Raw genomic sequence first — 20,547 nt, 5'->3', positions numbered from 1 at the left:
GTTTTTGGGGCGGCTGCGAGAGCACTGGGACTGAAGTGAATTTGAATAAATACAAACGAAGCACCCGCGTTGTCGACGGCGTTGCACAGTGTAGTAAATAACTAGTTTTAATCCGGAAAATCGGTTCAAACTATCAACGAGTTTTCGAAAGGCTTTGCAAAATAGTCGAATTTCTTCTTGATTTGAAAACACTTTAGTTGGAATGGCTAAACGTGATTTATGAAATGTTTAGAAGTTCGATACAAATAGATGTTCTAGGATTCCTTCTGCAGACCACTGTGTGCCATCGTACTCTTCTAAGGCGCCATCACATCGTTCTCGTTGATACACCGGAATTGCCATGGACAAAAGACACCGAAGTTACAAAAAAGTGTCGGAAAGCAGATGATGAGACGTGCTTGAAGAAAAGAACTTGTCCCGTCGGCGAAGGCTACGTCTTTGAAATTCGTTTGACTTTGTTATGTTGATGGAGTTGGAGATGTCTGCAAGCTCGTCTATATGTTTGCGTGAAATAGCAGTTGGTAACGAAAATGCTAATGGTTCATCTTATTCTCTTTTCAATTCCAGATAATCCCCACTGATAGAACTCCCCATGCGGATTGAACCAGTCAAGTGGAGCTGTTTTCCAGAGAGCTGTTAGATATCCCGGAACCAATATTGACGACACCCGGCTATCCTTCTTCCCCCTCCAATAACGTAGGCAGTAGTTGCAACTCTGCTGGAACAAGAAAAGATATGAATGTCGTCTGGCGAGTGTTGGTCTTCATCGGAGTCCTTTGGAGGTTTCACGACTGTGAGCAGTTTTCGCTAAAACGGTGCCCGGGAGGGTGCATCTGCGTGTCTCAAACTCAGGTGAGTAAGGAGATTCGATCCATCAGTGGAATAAGCTCCATAACATGGGAAAATCGCAAAAAATTAGGCCATAGAGAGAAAAAAAATGAAAAAGGGCAAATTAAATAAATTAGGTTAAAAATGTACTAGAATTGGAGAAATAAGACAAAAAAGGAGAATCTAGTGAAAACATAGGTAAATTTGTCAAATTAGGCTATTATTTTTTTAAAAGAATGGATATCAACCATTGACGCCAAAAAACGGAAAAATTATATTGATCTGGAATGCCGCAGTAAAAGTTGAAGTCGTTTTTTCAACTTCTGTTTGTTGAAGGGTCCTGACCTCATAACCAATCTTTTGAAAGTTCTCTGAAGCTGTTCTCGAAGCAATGCACACGGGTAAAAATCAATAACTCATGTTTCTGTGAGATAGATCCATGTAAATGTAATAGATCCAGATTGGGCAAATCAAGCATCCGAAAGATATTCAATTTGCAAAAAAGAGAGCTAACCGCGGTGGAGGTTGGTACTCGGATTCTGATGGCTTTTCCGCAAACGTGACCTTTAAGTGGTCTTGTTGTGTAGGGGTTATCACGCCTATCTAGAGAGTAGGAGGTTGAGGGTTCGAGTCCCTCCAAGACACGTGGATTCTTTTTCGCAAATTTCATATCAATTTGTCCATTTCGAAACATATGCTGTGCATATGCACAGCCAAGATATTTAACAAAAAATGGTTTTCGTACAGCCGAGTTGCCGAATAATATGCAATTAATTGCACCACAATAAACTTTTTTATTTTATTGTTAAAAACCGCGATGAAAAAATTATTTATTATTAGCTCGCAGAACTTGAGGCAAAAGGAGTTAATATTTTGACAAGTTTCAAGAATATTATTAAGGATATGAAAATCAATTTATTGAATATATTTCACAAAACATTACAATGCTTAAAATAGGGCATATATTTTAATCATTGGAAGAATAAAATTTGAAAAATCTCAGAAAGGATTAAATAGAAAGCTAATTATCTTTTCACTTTTATCCGTGTAACTCAAACATTTTGGCTAGAGGCCTGAATAAGAGAAACGCGGATAGAAAATATGACTCTGCCAACACTGCATTTGATCTTCTTCATCAAAGAACAACACATGAAAAAGAAGAAATGGTTTATGTAGATAAAATCTCACAATCCGCTATTTTATGTGTCCACATCACATAACATTAGAAACCAATAAACAATGGAATTTCATTTCATAATCTATAAATGACTTGCATATATTATTGCAAACTACAGTATACCCCCGCTGATCCGACAAATGTATGGCCGGATTATCGGGGTTTCTCTCGTTAATCCGACTGTCAGATCCATACAAATGAACTAAAACAAAATCACAGCCCAAATTTGAAAACTGACAGCATAATGTGTTTAAATGGGTGTTGATAATTTTTAATCCGGAAAATTCCGAATTAACGAGATCCGGACTAACGAGCCGTCGGACTAGCGAGGTCCGAAAAAGCGGGGGGATACAGTAATGTAAAATAAATTAAATTTTGTTTATTTAAAAATGTCATAAAATCGAATTTGGCCGTTTTCAGTATCTGAGCCAATATTTTGGCTGCTTGACAGGTCTCCTGCTCGATTGGCTGCTGTTTTTTGACGGTTCGATTGGCGGCACATACCTATCCGCGTTTCTCTTATTCAGGCCTCTAATTTTGGCTAGCCCTATTTCGGCACTCATCCACAATCTTATATATAAAAATGAAATGGTCTGTGTTCGTATCCGCATAACGTGGAAACGGCTGGATGGATTTTCTCCATTTCTTCAGCAGATATGTTGGTTATCGTTTCCGAAGGGTTTATATGTTATTTTCTTATGTGAAAATCACATGTAAAGTTAAGTAAATCGTGAAAAAGTAGAATTGTATGCAAATTTCCCATGGGAAGTTCACAGCGCGCATTTTCGCCTACTATGCAGGACAACGTCTGATGGGTCGGCTAGTACTAGTTAACAATAAGACCACTAAACTTCAACATTTATAGTTACTGGTCTTGTTATATCCTAATCCTGTACAGATTTCGACACTCGTCATAAAGACAATTGGCAGTTGCTATACATATTTTTGACAGTAACTGTTTCCAACGCTGATATTACCATTTCCGCATTTTATTTATTGAACTTTCATTGATTTAACATAGTATCAGTTTAACGTTATGGGCTTCTTAATTTTCAGAACAATTCCAATTATAAAGCTGATTACTTGGCTGTTTAGTGCTAACAGGTTCGAGAATTCTTGAATATCGACCCTACATGGGAACGATACCGAGACAAGTTTTCCTATTTTAAAGACGGAAATGCTCCGATGACAATCCGTCACTACGAAATAAGCAAGGATAGCGTTGGACCGAGCCCAACACAATGCCTAAATTGTATTGCTTTGCAAAGGTGTATAAGAGTAAGACTGTATAGATAAAAAAACTGGATCCTTTCTACTGATTACACCTGTTGGAGTGAATCCACTTGGTCTAGTTTAGTTTTCTCAAATTTATGCACATCTCTCTTCAGTTTAGGCAGATGATGAAGTTTGCATCACCTCGTTCACCAGAAATTTGGACGTAATTAGTTCAGTCATAAGTTGGCAAGTACAGAAGTTAAACAAAACCCTATTTTGACGCTGAAATAAAGATAGCAACCAATAAAATCCCCTAAACTATCGACATTATAATCCTTATTTGGTTCAAAAATTCCTCGAAAAATTTTTTGGAATATTCATCCTGGTGTTATTCATAAATTTTTCCAGAGATGCTTCGGAAAGTCTTCCAGGAAATATTTAAAATAATTCTATATGAAATATTGCGCAGTTTCCGCCTTATTAGACTCCTGCGCGAAAATTATTTGCGTGAATATTTTTCCCGTGTCACACACTAATGAATTGACACTGTTTATTGTTTATTTGAGTAAACAAAAACATGTGTGTTCGATAAATAACAACAACAAAAAACAATTACGAAGATAGTTTGAATGTATTGGTGTGCACGCTAAAATTCGAAGCAAAACGAAGTTGCGCCAGAGTCTAAAAATGGATGCAACGGGCAATACCCCAGGAATTAATTTGGTAAGTCATACACAAATTTGTACCTTAATTTTTTCCAGGAATTCCTTCGGCGAAAATTAAGACGAAACTCTATGAATATCCGAACGAATTACAAAAGGAATTTCTAAAGGATTTTTGTAAAAGAATTTTCAAAATTTTTAACCTTCCGGGACTCGCATGGTCCTGGATCGGTCACGCAGTTCCGCCTCCGTTGTAAACGACAAGCGAGCTTTTTTGGAGGTGTTGTACTTTTTACAACGGTGCGAGTCCCGTAGGGTTAATGTTTTTCAAAAATTCTTCGGATATTCAGCTGAGAATTCTTTCGGAATATCCTCCAGAGATTTCTTTGGAGAATCCTCACGAAATTACTCAAAAAATAAATCCTGAGAATTCTTGGGAAATTCCTCCAGATGTTCATTTGAAAGTCTAATAATTTGGGCATTCTCTTAGAACTTTCTTCAGAACTTCCACCAGCATATTTATTTTAGAAAACCTCAGGGAGTTTTATATGGATTTCTCAGAATTTTCAGAGGATTTCCCGTAAAAACTTTCGAAGAAACTTCTGAAAAAATTCACAAAGGATTTCCCGGAGGTATCCCAGTAAAAATGTTCCCGAAAGTATTTCTGAAGGAATTTACAAAAGATTTTCTAAAGAAAAACCCGAACGGATTTTCAAAAAGTATTCCTAATGAAATTTCTGAGAAAATTTCTAAATAAATTTTGGATGAAGTTTCTAAAAGAATTCCTTGTGCAACTTCTGGATGAATTCCTGAAGGGATATTTTCCTAGAAAAATGCCTAGTTTCTCCAGATATTTCTTCGAGAATTACGTCAGGATTTCCTCCAGGAAAATTATCTGTGTGTTCTTTATTTATAAGTAGTTAGAATTAAATTAAGGAAAAATCAATAATAAATTAAAAATCCCAGATGTGTACTCCAATTGAAATTAAAAGCGCACTTTAAAAAAAATCCGTAGATTTCCGCATACATTTTCAAATTTCCGTAGTTTTTGCCTACGGATCCGTAGATCCGTAGAAAGCACTCAATTCCGTAAATATACGGAAATTTCCGTAGATCTGGCATCGCTGTTCATAGTGCTGGGAAAGATGCGCCAATGCGTGATTGGGTGGCATCTGTGGAATTACTTTTTGGATCGTTATTATGTTTCTTCCTTTGGGTGTGGTATCGAGTATTAAAGGACTATTCCACTCAGTAGTTAACACATCAATGGTTGTGTTTCCAAGTTCTTAGTTTAATCTAGCTCTTATTTACTGGAGGTTGCCTATATATTGTGTAACTAATCAGTGATCGAAGTACTGATTGGGAAAGAGAGAGTGAGAGTATGCTAAAGAGAATCCGCATACTCGGCGCTGTCACGTCACACGCGGCGTGGGAACAGCCTTGCCTGGAAACAGTCATAAAGTAATGACCCTTGTAAAATGACACTTTCTTATGGAAAGTGCTTATGCAATGCCGAGGCCAGGACCATCGACTCAACGAGGTACTGACTAACAAAAAATTAGAGTTCTGTAGGACTTAGGCGTGGTTCGATGACAAGTGTGATGCACATGCCACACATCCAATCAACGCAAGAATATGCAAGCTGAGGATAAAAGGCCGTATTTTCGACTATAGCATCATCAACGTGAAATGCCTGCACGAAGGGAGATCCGACGACGTGAAAGAACGGTTCTATGCGCCGCTGGAGCAGACATACGATGGATGCCCACTGCGGGACGTCAAAATCGTCATCGGTGACATGAACGCTCAGGTAGGAAGGGAGGAAATAAATAGACCTATCATCGGACCGGATAGTCTGCATACCGTATCGAACGACAACGGCCAACGATGAATAAACTTGGCAGCCTCCCGCGGAATGGTAGTCTGATCCGAAGCACTTTCTTCCCCGCAAGAATATCCTCAAGGTCCCATGGAAATCACCTAATCAAGTAACGGAAAACCAAATCGACCACGTTCTAATCGACGGCAAATTCTTCTCCAACATCTCGAACGTCCGCACTTACCGCAGTGCGAATATTGAATCCGACTATACCTCGTTGCAGTATGTCTGCGCTCAAAACTTCCGACAGTGATCAACACAAGTCGAAGTCGTCCGCCGCTGAACGCCGCCTACAAGGTGCTCTCCCAAATGTCATGCCGCTGACTAAAACAAATTGTAAGAGAGTTCGTGGGGCAGTACCAGGCGGGATTTATGGGTGAACGCTCTAAGTCTGGTATTGCAGAAATGCCGCGAATACAACGTGCCCATACATCATCTATTTCTCGACTTCAAAGCCATGATATAATCAATCAAGACCAGCTATGGCACGAAAACGGATTTCCGGATAAACTGATAAGGTTGATCAAGGCGACGATGGATTGGGTGATGTGCGTAGTTCGATTTTCAGGGGCATTCTCGAGTCCCTTCAAATCGCGTAGAGGATTACGGCAAGGTGATGGTCCTTCGTGTCTGCTATTTAACATCGCTTTGGAAGGGGCATAACGAAGTGCAGGGATCGACACGAGTGGTACGATTTACACAAAGTCCGTCCAGTTATTTGGTTTCGCCGACGACATTGATATCATGGCACGTAACTTTGAGAGGATGGAGGAAGCCTACATCAGACTGAAAAGCGAAGCTAAACGGATTGGACTAGTCATCAACACGTCGAAGACGAAGTACATGATAGAAAGAGGCTCAAGAGAGGTCAATGTAAGCCACCCACCACGAGTTTCTATCGGTGGTGACAGAAATCGAGGTGGTTGAAGAATTCGTTATAAGACCGGTAGTTCTCTACGGACACGAGACCTGGACGATGCTCGTGGAGGACCAACACGCACTGGGAGTTTTTGAATGGAAAGTGTTGCGTACCATCTATGGTGGGGTGCAGATGGCGGACAGTACGTGGAGGAGGTGAATGAACCACGAGTTGCATCAGCTGTTGGGAGAACCATCCATCGCTCACACCGCGAAAATCGGGAGACTGCGGTGGGCCGGGCACGTAGCCAGAATGTCGGACAGTAATCCGGTGAAAATGGTTTTCGACAACGATCCGACGGGAACAAGAAGGCGAGGTGCACAGCGGGCAAGGTGGATCGATCAGGTTGAGGACGATTTGCGAACCCTCCGCAGGCTGCGTGGTTGGCGAAGTGCAGCCATGGACCGAGCTGAATGAAGAAGACTTTTATCTAATGTTGATAAGATAGCATAATGAGATATTGACATGATTGATATAAGAGATAAAAGATCAGACGATAATATCAATATTTTGCACTAAAATATCACAAGGAGATCAAGTTATGCTATTTGTAAGAAGTGATCAATATCATGTGCCATTAGTTTGTTCTTATCCATAGCATATTTTGATATTCAAATGATATTTCGGTGCAAATTTTTGATATTGTTGTCTGTTCTTTTATCTCTTATATCAATCAAAACCATATCATGTTTTGTTATTCTGCTCATGGCTTCTGCCCGGGAAGTGCAGCACAGGCCACTCCGGACTTAGTCTGATAATAAATAAATAACACCCAGCTCGCTCACTGCGCTAAACGCCTTCTTGTACCTGCTGAGTGGAAAACGAACATCAACTTTGCAGGGTTGCTGTCCGGCATTCTTGCAATATGCCCTGCCCATTGTACTCTTCCAGCTTTAGCTACCTTCTGGATACTGGGTTTGCCGTAGAGTTCCCGACCAGTTAGTCATAACAAAATTGTATCACAATTATATCAATGTGTGTTACAAATAACAAAACTTGCAATAATTTTGTTATAAATTCTCTGTCAAAGATGGAGGGAAGAAAAATCACGATCGTGATTAACATGGATATAATCATTATGGTTATAATGTAAACATGGTTATAATGTGTTATATTTATTTTTACCGAAAAAAATGGTCCACATATCTGGTAGATAGCAATTGAAAAAAAACGAAGGTAGCGGCTTCAGTATAACTTGAACCTACATTCAAAGTTGAAGCAGCTGGACAAAGTTATTTGCCTACATTATGGATAATCATAATCTTTTCAATAACATAATTTGTTATATTGTTTGTGCTAACAACCACGCGTTTACTAATTAATTAATCCGCTAGATTGGCTTTTCTCGGTAATATTTAAACTTCACAGCATTATTTTTCGTGACGCGTTTCGGCTTAAAATTCCCACTCCACATTAGGGTAAGACGGTATAATGCGCCCCACCTGGCCAAAACGCCCCCCTTTGATTTCTAGAAAACTATAACTAATTAAGGATCAAAATCAGTTGGTACCCATAAGTATTTGTGAACCCATCATACTATGTAAATGTGTAAGTATTTTGTATTACACAATGAAAATAATAGCAAAATACAAAAAGTTATAGTTTTGATGTAACTTTTAATGTTTGTTTGCTCAACATTCTGGAGCGACTCTGGCATACTGTCCGCAAAACTTGCACTGGAACACTCAGTTGGGCAACAAAATAACTTTTGTCAGTGGTTAATATGGTATAAAATTGCTTCCATCTTCAAAAATGTAACGATTTTCGAAAACATGTTTCACTGGCCAAAACGCCCCAGTGTAGGCAGGACGATATACCCTTACACACTGCACACAAGCGCAGCGAGCCTGCAGCAGTTGCTTCCAAATTGTATGGAAAATATTGAAATGTAATTCACACCTGCTTAAATGGACCTACGTTGGTTTTTTAATGTCAAGCGCATAAGGATTTGTAGCCTTTTTGTTATGGGATTGATAAAATACTAATGAAGGGCTTTGAAACGTCTTTGGTTAAGGTGATTAATAACTTTTTTGCTTTTTTACTAACTTTTTGAAATTAATTTTTTCACGACTTTTTAAAAAAGCTTTATTACGTGTTATCTGTAATATTTTTATATGACTACTCACGGGCAATGCATTTGCGACTTCCTTGGCTGCCAAATAACACAAAGTTTGCATAAAATGCGTTGAAAAGTAAAAAGTTATCAAGGAGTTGCCTTAGGGGGGGGGGGGCATATTATACCGTCTTACCCTACTGCTTTGCTTTCCCCTTTTTGACGTAGAGCTACGTCTGTTTTTTTTTTCATATATTGGGGTAAACTTTACGATTTCAAAAAAACGTCACGAAAATATGATAGACTTTGATCATAATTATCTCAGGCGTTTCTCGATGAATTTCCAATTTTCTTGGACCATTCAGGGCCCTCCTTATCCGTGCGGTAAGACGCGCGGCTACAAAAGCGAGACCATGCTGAGTGTGGCTGGGTTCGATTCCCGGTGCCGGTCTAGCCAATTTTCGGATTGGAAATTGTCTCGACTTCCCTGGGCATAAAAGTATCATCGCGCTAGCCTCATGATATACAAATGCAAAAATGGTAACCTGGCTTAGAAACCTCGCAGTTAATAACTGTGGAAGTGCTTAATGAACACTAAGCTGCGAGGCGGCTCTGTCCCAGTGTGGGGATGTAATGCCAATAAGAAGAAGAAGATTCGATTAAGGAAGAGTCAACGCTTCATACCCGATGTACACTGAAGTCGTTTTTTACGCGGTTTTTATTACACAAATTGTTTTTATGCGATTTTTTTCACTCGACGTTCGACACTTATGCGGTTCTTTTAGTCATATTTTGGGATTTCCGCGGGTTTCTACGTTACTTTAATTATTAACGCTTCCCATATCCACCGCGTAAAACCCTACTCCAGTGTTGCACAATATTTATGTATGATTATTTACTATTGAAAACTTGTTTACAGTTTAGCAATCGGTTTCAGTGAATCAGTCAATCTCGTAAGTACATCGCAAGCTACTTCTTCCATAACACTACATTCCAACTAGAACTTGGGCTGCTTTTCAACTTATTAATCTTTTAGCATTTCTTTTGTTATTAATTGAAAGCTTTCTATGCCCGCCTGTGCATTAGCATGTAGTATATCTTGTGTGCTAAAAACAATGGATACACTATGCTCAAGGTGTCGAGAATGTTTCCCACCCCAAAACATCCTAACTCGGATCAAGAATCGATCTCGCCATCTCCGGATTCTGCTCCTTTGTTCGCAAAGCGAACTGGAAACTCTAGCCAGCATAGACATCAAATTAATGCAGCCAGGCTTAAGCTGGTGCAGTCCATTTCTGCTAACATACATGCACGTTTTGTTTAGAAAGCTTGGGGCGATTGACAAACACGCGCCTAGAGAAACTCCCTCGGGCGTACCCAATCGAATACGCACGCTGTTGAATTTTGTAGTACACAAACAATACCCAGGCTACGAAATGGTGAGTTGACATCCGGGAAGGAGCGCCTAAAATAGCTCTGGTCATCACAAGTTCCAATACTCACGCTTCCAAGGGTCTTCCGATGACAATTGACCGCCAGCTAAGGGTTGACATCAGCTAGAGTGAGAGATAGTCCTTTGGGGTCTGTCTAGGATGTGGTGGGGTTCAACAGTGGGCTCTGTTGAACTTCTATAAAAAGCTGCATGTGTCTCCAAGCAGGCCCTATCAAAGCGACAGTGTGCCGCTCAAAGTGCACTAGCCTAGTCCTGGTGTTGGGTGGGACTTTAAACAAATTTGACCCGACTGATCGAGCGTCTGTTCACCAAGGAGGTGCGGCTCCAACAGCGTCTGTTCTGGCATCCAGCGGCTGAGTATGAAATGCTATTCCCCGGAAGCTATACCTAAGATGGCAATCCCATCCCGGTGGCTAGGGAACCTTGGGCCAACAATCTACTGTTCCCGATACATCATTTTGTTCGAAAATCAGATAATGAAAGAATACGGACTGATTTTACAGCGACGACTCTTAGCGCAAAAACGGACACGAATAGGAACATGGAACGTTTTAATCCTAGCCCAGCAGGGTGAATTGGCACAACTTGACAATAAGGCACGCCGCATGAAGCTTGAGATCATGGGACTGAGTGAAGTCCGTTGGCCAAACTTTGGAGAACACAGAACGCCGCCGGGACAAGTTCTGCTGTACTCTGGTTTACGAGGTGAACACGCTCCCCGGCATCGCGGAGTTGGCTTCCTACTAAGCGCTCAGGCACACTCTGCGCTTATGAAGTGGGAACCTATAAGTGAAAGGATAATCGTTGCCAGGCTTAGAGCACGGGTCCGAAACCTTACTATAAGCCAATGTTATGCGCCAATCGATGCTGCCGATCTGCAAGACAAAGAGTCTACAGTCAACTCAGTGCCGTCGTAGATAGTATTCCGAAAGGTGATATCAAGATCTGTTTGGGCGACTTCAATGTGAAGATCGGATCCGACAACTCGAACCATGAGCGCATTATGGGACGCCATGGTCTCGGAGAAATGAGCGAAAACGGAGAGCTGTTCGCAGAATTTTGTGGTAATAACGACATGGTGATCGGGGGATCGCTCTTCCCTCATCAACCGGCTCACAAAGTCACGTGGGTCTCCCGAGACGGCTTTACAGAAAATCAAATCAACCACATCTGCATCAGCCTAAAATAGAAACGGAGCCTTCTTGATGTACGGAATAAACGTAGTGGCGATATTGCGTCTGATCCTTATCTTCTCATCGGCGAAATAAGCCTGCGCTTTGCGCGGATTCGCCGGCAAGAGGAGAGAGTTGGACGACGGTTTAACGCATGTCGATTGGAAGACGCCATGGTGAAACGGTCCATCGTTGATGAACTGCAGACGCGTGCTGCAGATATTCCGGAAGGAGGCCAATGGACCGCCATCAAGAATACCTTCATCGGCGTCAGCGAGAATAATCTGGGCGAACTGCGCACCCAGAGAAAACAATGGATCACCGATGAGACCTGGAGGAAGATAGAGTAGCGAAATGAAGCCAAAGCCGCGATAAAGCGATCAAAAACCAGAGAAGCCAAAGTCTTAGCCCGTCAACGATACTCGGCTCTTGAGAACAGCGATGCCAGATCTACGGAAATTTCTGTATTTTTACGGAATTGAGTGCTTTCTACGGATCTACGGATCCGTAGGCAAAAACTACGGAAATTTGAAAATTTATGCGGAAATCTACGGATTTTTTTTTAAAAGGGCGCTTATAATTTCAATTGGAGTACATATCTGGGATTTTTAATTTATGAATGATTTTTCCCTAATTTAATTCTAACTACTTATAAATAAAGAACACACAGATAAGAAAATGAAATTTTCCTGGAGGAAATCCTGACGTAATTCTCGAAGAAATATCTGGAGAAACAAGGCATTTTTCTAGGAAAATATCCCTTCAGGAATTCATCCAGAAGTTGCACAAGGAACTCTTTAAGAAACTTCATCCAAAATTTATTTAGAAATTTTCTCAGAAATTTCTTTAGGAATACTTTTTGTAAAATCCGTTCGGGTTTTTCTTTAGAAAATCTTTCTAAAAATCATTTGTAAATTCCTTCAGAAATACTTTCGGGAACATTTTTACTGGGATACCTCCGGGAAATCCTTTGTGAATTTCTCCAGAAGTTTCTTCGAAAGTTTTTACGGGAAATCCTCTGAAAATTCTAAGAAATCCATATAAAACTCCCTGAGGTTTTCTAAAATAAATATGCTGGTGGAAGTTCTGAAGAAAGTTCTAAGAGAATGCCCAAATTATTAGACTTTCAAATGAACATCTGGAGGAATTTCCCAAGAATTCTCAGGATTTATTTTTTGAGTAATTTCGTGAGGATTCTCCAAAGAAATCTCTGGAGGATATTCCGAAAGAATTCTCAGCTGAATATCCGAAGAATTTTTGAAAAAAAAATTAACTTTATGGGACTCGCACCGTTGTAAAAAGTACAACACCTCAAAAAAAGCTCGCTTGTCGTTTACATCAGAGGCGGAACTACGTGACTGATCCAGGACCATGCGAGACCCGGAAGGTTAAAATTCTTTAGAAATTCCTTTTGTAATTCGTTCGGATATTCAAAGAGTTTCGCCTTAATTTTCGCCGAAGGAATTCCTGGAAAAAGTTAAGGTACAAATTTGTGTATGACTTACCGAATTAATTCCTGGGGGTATTGCCCGTTGCATCCATTTTTAGACTCTGGCGCAACTTCGTTTTGCTTCGAATTTTTAGCGTGCACACCAATACATTCAAACTATCTTCGTAATTGTTTTTTGTTGTTGTTATTTATCGAACACCCATGTTTTTGTTTACTCAAATAAACAATAAACAGTGTCAATTCATTAGTGTGTGTGACACGGGAAAAATATTCACGCAAATAATTTTCGCGCAGGAGTCTAATAAGGCGGGAACTGCGCAATATTTCATAAAGAATTATTTTAAATATTTCCTGGAAGACTTTCCGAAGCATTTCTGGATAAATTTATGAATAACACCAGGATGAATATTCCAAACAAAGGAATTTTTGAACGAGGAATTTTTGAACCAAATAAGGATTATAATGTCGATATTTTAGGGGATTTTCTTGGATGCTATCTTAATTTCAGCGTAAAAATAGGGTTTTGTTCAACTTCTGTACTGGAAAACTTATGACTGAACTAATTACGTCAAAATTGCTGGTGAACGAGGTGATGCAAACTTCATCATCTGCCTAAACTGAAGAGAGATGTGCATACATTTAAGAAAACTAAACTAGACCAACTGGATTCACTCCAACAGGTGTAATCAGTAGAAAGGATCCAGTTTTTTTATCTATACAGTCTTACTCTTATACACCTTTGCAAAGCAATCCAATTTAGGCATTGTGTTGGGCTCGGTCCAACGCTATCCTTGCTTATTTCGTAGTGACGGATTGTCATCGGAGCATTTCCGTCTTTAAAATAGGAAAACTTTTCTCGGGATCGTTCCCATGTAGGGTCGATATTCAAGAATTCTCGAACCTGTTAGCACTAAAGAGCCAAGTAATCAGCTTTATAATTGGAGTTGTTCTGAAAATTAAGAAGTCCATAACGTTAAACTGATTCTATGTTAAATCAATGAAAGTTCAATAAATAAAATGCGGAAATGGTAATATCAGCGTTGGAAACAGTTACTGTCAAAAATATGTATAGCAACTGCCAATTGTCTTTATGACGAGTGTCGAAATCTGTACAGGATTAGGATATAACAAGACCAGTAACTATAAATGTTAAAGTTTAGTGGTCTTATTGTTATCTAGTACTAGCCGACCCAGCAGACGTTGTCCTGCATAGTAGGCGAAAATGCGCGCTGTGAACTTCCCATGGGAAATTTGCATACAATTCTACTTTTCACGATTTACTTAACTTTACATATGATTTTCACATAAGAAAATAACATATAAACCCGTCGGAAACGATAACCAACATATCTGCTGAAGAAATGGAGAAAATCCATCCAGCCGTTTCCACGTTATGCGGATACGAACACAGACCATTTCATTTTTATATATAAGATTGTGGATGAGTGCCGAAATAGGGCTAGCCAAAATTAGAGGCCTGAATAAGAGAAACGCGGATAGGTATGTGCCGCCAATCGAACCGTCAAAAAACAGCAGCCAATCGAGCAGGAGACCTGTCAAGCAGCCAAAATATTGGCTCAGATACTGAAAACGGCCAAATTCGATTTTATGACATTTTAAATAAACAAAATTTAATTTATTTTACATTACAGTATCCCCCGCTTTTCGGACCTCGCTAGTCCGACGACTCGTTAGTCCGGATCTCGTTAATTCGGAATTTTCCGGATTAAAATTATCAACACCCATTTAAACACATTATGCTGTCAGTTTTCAAATTTGGGCTGTGATTTTGTTTTAGTTCATTTGTATGGATCTGACAGTCGGATTAACGAGAGAAACCCCGATAATCCGGCCATACATTTGTCGGATCAGCGGGGGTATACTGTAGTTTGCAATAATATATGCAAGTCATTTATAGATTATGAAATGAAATTCCATTGTTTATTGGGTTCTAATGTTATGTGATGTGGACACATAAAATAGCGGATTGTGAGATTTTATCTACATAAACCATTTCTTCCTTTTCATGTGTTGTTCTTTGATGAAGAAGATCAAATGCAGTGTTGGCAGAGTCATATTTTCTATCCGCGTTTCTCTTATTCAGACCTCTAGCCAAAATGTTTGAGTTACACGGAGAAAAGTGAAAAAGATAATTAGCTTTCTATTTAATCCTTTCTGAGATTTTTCGAATTTTATTCTTTCCAATGATTAAAAAATATGCCCTATTTTAAGCATTGAAATGTTTTTGTGAAATATATTCACTAAATTGATTTTCATATCCTCAATAATATTCTTGAAACTTGTCAAAAATATTAACTCCTTTTGCCTCAAGTTCTGCGAGCTAATAATAAATAATTTTTTTCATTTTTTTTCGGTTTTTAACAATAAAATAAAAAAAAAAGTTTATTGTGGTGTTTATTCATGGCGTTACACATGGTTTGTGATAATATGGACTCATTACCAAGATGCTTCCTCGGATGCTTCATATATGAAAACAGCAAACCGTTGGCGGGTGGAACGCACGAAATGACAACGGAGTCACGCCGGCTTTCGTGTTCTGCCATGCATTCTGTGATTGATAGGTAGTTTTTTTTAGCAGACTTGTTTCGATATTGAAATTTTGTTTAATAACCTCCTCCGCAGGCTATAATTCGTCATATCGGTCCTGGTTGAGATCCGTTTAAGCAACGAGAGTCATAATGAACAGCATATTGGTAGCTTCCTGATCATTCTTCCGGGAACTGCAACCCCAGCTGGTAACTGGCAATGTCCGCGGTAGCGGAACTTTCGAAGTGGATCCTTGGAATAATATTTACCAAATCACGGATGATATAAACTATTATAAGGGAGTGCTACCATGCTGCCCTTTCCATCGTACGGTAACATTAATCGCAATATATTGATTTAAATTGAATAAAATTCTTTAAAATAATATAGCTTCTGAGTTTCTTGTTGCCACAATGATTGAATTGAAACATTGTTTTGTTTTGAATAGAACGCTTTACAGAATAAAACGCATTTATTCTTCATTCGATTATACACTGAGTAATCATTTTCAATGATTATATTTGGATTAATCATCAAAAGGTTATTTTCATTTTAAGCATTGCAATGAGTGGATAGATCGAATATGGTTTTAGATTAAATTTTAATCTATTTAGCTTTTATATATTTATCCGTGTAATCTACGGAATTGATGTTGAAGCAATCTGGCATCGCTGCTTGAGAAGGAAGTAAAACGCTCATGTCGACGGGACAATCGAGCATGGGCGGACTCTCTGGCCGACGAAGGAGAGAGAGACGCAGCAACCGGGGACATTCGCCTCCTCTACGATATCTCACGACGCTTAAGCGGGGTGAAGATGAATGCAACGATGCCTGTGAAAGACGCGAATAATCAGTTATTGACCGACCAAACTGACCAGCTGAAACGCTGGTTCGAGCACTTCGAACAACTTTTTCAAGTGCCAGCTAGGCCACCAACACCTGGGCATGATCTGCCGAGGATCAGACGTCTAACACGCGTCAATAGCGAAGCTCCATCACTGCTAGAGATTCAAACAGCCATCCAAAGCATGAAATCGAATAAAGCCCCAGGAGTCGATCGCATATCAGCCGAGATGCTCAAAGCTGACCCCATGACATCCGCTCAACAACTGTATCGTTTATTTCGTAATATCTTGGGCACCGCAACTTTTCCGGTCGACTGGATGCAAGGTATCTTAGTGAAGGTGCCCAAAAAGGGTGACCTGGCGAAGCATTATGTTGCTGTGTACCGTTCTCAAAGTTCTATGCAAAATTATCCTAGCCCGGATTCAGGAGAAGATCGATGTGACTCTCCGGCGGCAGCAGGCCGGATTCCGTGCCGGAAGATCCTGTGTGGACCATATTGTCACGCTCCACGTAGTTCTGGAGCAGGTCAACGAATTCCAAGAGTCCCTTTACTTGGTATTCATTGACTACGAAAAAGCTTTCGACCGTCTCAATCACGAGAATATGTGGGGCGCCCTGAGACGCAAGGGGGTTCCTGAGAAAATCATCGGCCTCATCGAAGCACAGTACGAGGCCTTTTCGTGTAGAGTGCTGCACAATGGGGTCTTGTCCGACCCTATCCGGGTCGTAGCTGGTGTAAGGCAAGGATGTATTCTATCACCGTAATCGACGAGATTCTGGTAGGTGCCAAACCGCGGGCTGTTATGGCAGCCTATAACCATGGAGCACCTAAACGACTTCGAATTGGCTGATGACGTTGCACTCCTCGCGCAGCGGCGCTCTGATATGCAGAGTAAGCTCAACGACCTTGCCGAGCGCTCCTCTTCGGCAGGCTTAGTGATCAACGTCAACGAAACTAAATCGTTGGATGAAAACACGGTGACTCCTTCCAGTTTCACAGTAGCCGGGCAACCAGTGGAGAATGTTGAAAGCTTCCATTACTTTGGTAGCCAAATGGCGTCAGACGGCGGTACCAAGATCGACATAGGCGCACGGATCAAGAAAGTAAGGGCTGCCTTTGCGAGTTTAAGAAATATCTGGAAAAACAGGCAAATAAGTGAACGAACGATTATCACAACGATAAATCGATTAATCCAAGTAATCAATTAACTTGCGGCATCCTTATGATGTCGTAAAATACTAATTAATCGATTATAGTAACTAATTGATTACTCTCGATTCTTCTCGATTATTGAATCAACTAATTGTTGGGTAATAATGGATTCAAAATTAATCGATGATGTCGATTAGTCGATTAAACGTAGTAATCGATTAATTTGCGACATCTCTATACCCACATACTCGACGCTACGAACAAACACACAAACGATGCCTACCCGGTAAAAATCGTTTACTCATTGATGGGTAGTTTTTCTCTGCTATATCTTTCCCTCTCAGGGATTGAATCCTAAAGAGAATGAACAAGTCTCTCACTTATCATCTCTGTATACATATACGATATGTAGCATACCGCGAGAGACTTTTTTCGCAAGCTTTCGCAAGCTGATTTGGGGGCTATACCCCATGATAAATTTCTTTTAGAAAGCTCCAAATGCAGGGAGGACTAGCTCTGATGATGCATTTCAACTTATTCTACACAGCTGTGCAGTAACCAACACGAAATGAGTAAAAACAAAGCGAGACTCACCATTTTTCTGTAGGGCTGTCTATCCGATTTTGTTTTTCGCACTGTATACAAGTTTGATAAATTTGTTATCATGGCTTGTTATGATTCGGAACAGTTTTTGCCTCTCTTTTATCGTTGTTCGTTATCTATTGAGAGCGATTTCTGCAAACCCTGTTCTCTCTGCTGAAAAAATACCCATTTTGGGAGAATAAGTGGATTTACTCATTTAAATGCTTGTCATAAGACGAGTTAATACAATCCCATTGAATTCCACAACCTAATTGTATCTTGATAGATACGTATTTCGACCTCAACATTAAGGCCGTCTTCAGTGTCTCGTCTTGACTCGATTTAGTCGAGTCAAGTACGAGACACTGAAGACGGCCTTACTGTTGAGGTCGAAATACGTATCTATCAAGAAGATACAATTAAGTGGTGGAATTCAATGGGATTGTATTAACTCGTCTTATGACAAGTGAAGACATTCCACTAAAAAGCTCAAAATAATTTTCTTATCATTTAAATGAATAGATCCACTCATTCTTCCAAAATGGGTTAATTTTTCAGCAGATGGAATAAGATAGCAAAGAAAAAGTACCCAGTAATGAATAAACGTGTTTCTCCGTGTGGTAGTGCGGTAGCGAACGAAACGTACCAAGCAAAAGATCCGAAGATCCGAACAACTCTCAGTTCAGCTCATGTCGTCGTCCAGCTCGAAATTGCTGCGACATGGAAGCGAGAGCTACGCTACCAGCTCAGAACCGTGCGACACGGATCTCGATTCGGATCAGTCGCGACCTGAGATCGATTCGGATCTCAGGTCGCGACCGATTCTAGCAATCCGTGTGGTTCAAACGAACCGAACTGGGAGCTGTGCACGAATTGGATCTTTTGCTTGCGACGGGTTTTCCCGCTAGCATACTGCTACATGTGCACTCTGTTTGTAGCACCGTGCTCTGTATTTTTTACTCTCTTGTTTTTAGTTCTCTCGCATTTCGGGAACCAATATAGATGAATGCGCTCGCTTGTATGAAAATTTCAACTACGCATACGTTAGAAGCACTGCATCCAGTCAGTATGAAAGAAAACTTATGACACGTGATTTGGTTAATATACATATCAGAGACCAGGGACTGAATTATTCAAATTAACGATTTGAGAAACGTTAGCATAGCATTAGCATTAGCATTGTTACGGTGTAATTCGTAGATTGGACACTAGTGATACTCATGTTTTACTTTTGAGATCCTTATCTAGAATGCTATCAGAAATCAAAAAGGGGAGTGGTCCTTGATTCCAGTCTTAAACAAAAATAACAAAAGCATGAGGATTACTACTCCTGGCCACGCCCATCTTCACCGTAACTAGGAAGAGGAAGGAAGTGTTGATGTAGTACTTACTTAACGAGAGGCCACCGACTTAGTGACACCCTCATAAGTACCACGGAGTTGGATAATGAGGAAGGTATTCGTTGGGTCAGGATTTGCCTGTAGCTGGCAATGTAACCGTGGTAGATCTAACCCCGTAACACACCACGTAAAGGTGTCTACCCAGCATTACGGGTAGAAATTAAAGATTTGAGAAACGTTACACGCTAACTTCCATCTACTCAGTAACTGAGTAAAATTGTATTGCTCTCTCTCTTTCTATCCCTCGGAAATATTACTCAATTTCCGTCAAAAGCAAGACAACTCAAAACCATGAGTAAAGTAATCCTGCTTTTGACGGAAATTGAGTAAAATTTTCATGGGAAGAAAAGAGATGGCAATACAATTTCACTCAGTCACTGGGTAGGTGAAAGTAAGAGTGTATCAAGGTAACCAACAAAATGTAACTTAGTAACATAATTTTAGTATAGAATTAAATGTGATGATTCTAAATGAACTCGTAGACTTCAGAACTAGACGGACAGAAAAAGGCAATAAATGTTATGTGTGTGTGTGTGTTTCATCCTCTATCCCTCACCCAGCTGGGGGTGTTGATCAAGTAGTACTACGAATAATTTGATCATATCTCAAGATCCGCAATGGTGCCCTTTTTGTTACGAATACTAGTACACCCGATTCTTTTTTACACGGGGGATGCGTTCCGTGTAAAAAAAGTTTTCAGTTCAAAATTTGAAAATCCGTGTAAAAAAAGTTTTATGATTTCTCGACAAATCATGCAAAATGGAGCAACTTTGCAAAAAAAATTATGAGATTTTTTTACACGGCCGTGTAAAAAAATCCGTGTAAAAAAAGAATCGGGTGTACTTACAAAAGGATGCACATCTGAAGCAATAAAGGTTTTTCAGGTAGTGCGGAGGATGGGATGTACTAGTTACTCATAACAGGTACAGCAAAACTTCACAAGGACGCCCTTATTCGTACTAAATACTCAGGGAGTAGAAGGTCGAGAAGAGCCACCGCTACTTACTAAAGCGTGAACCGGATATCTGGGATTCCCACAATATCCGCGGCAATAGCAGCAAACGATGCCCTGTACGTATTTAGTGTTTTTTTTTGCAATTTTAAAATTCATGAAGCAATTAAAGATAGAAAGGTAAGAGTTAGAACTTGCTCGCCAGTTGAGTTCATCCACAATCAAAATAACTTCAATTTTACTCAGGATTTTACTACGC

At 40.0% G+C, this 20,547-nt stretch overlaps 1 protein-coding gene across 1 annotated transcript in view; it reads left to right on the top strand.

Annotated features, from left to right (window-relative positions):
* The first annotated feature begins 704 nt into the window (after nt 1–704).
* LOC134204916 (chondroadherin-like) overlaps nt 705–20,547 on the top strand; it is a 63,828-nt gene continuing 43,985 nt past the window's right edge. Inside the window, exon 1 of the mRNA XM_062679723.1 lies at nt 705–852. Within this exon, the coding sequence (XP_062535707.1) occupies nt 736–852 (117 nt within the window). The 5' untranslated portion in view covers nt 705–735. The remainder of the gene's footprint in view (nt 853–20,547) is intronic.

Source organism: Armigeres subalbatus, unplaced genomic scaffold, assembly GCF_024139115.2.
Source record: "Armigeres subalbatus isolate Guangzhou_Male unplaced genomic scaffold, GZ_Asu_2 Contig956, whole genome shotgun sequence".
Classification (NCBI taxonomy): Eukaryota; Metazoa; Arthropoda; class Insecta; order Diptera; family Culicidae; genus Armigeres; species Armigeres subalbatus.
Note: the sequence above shows the minus strand (reverse complement) of the source record. Positions and strands in the feature narration are given on the sequence as shown.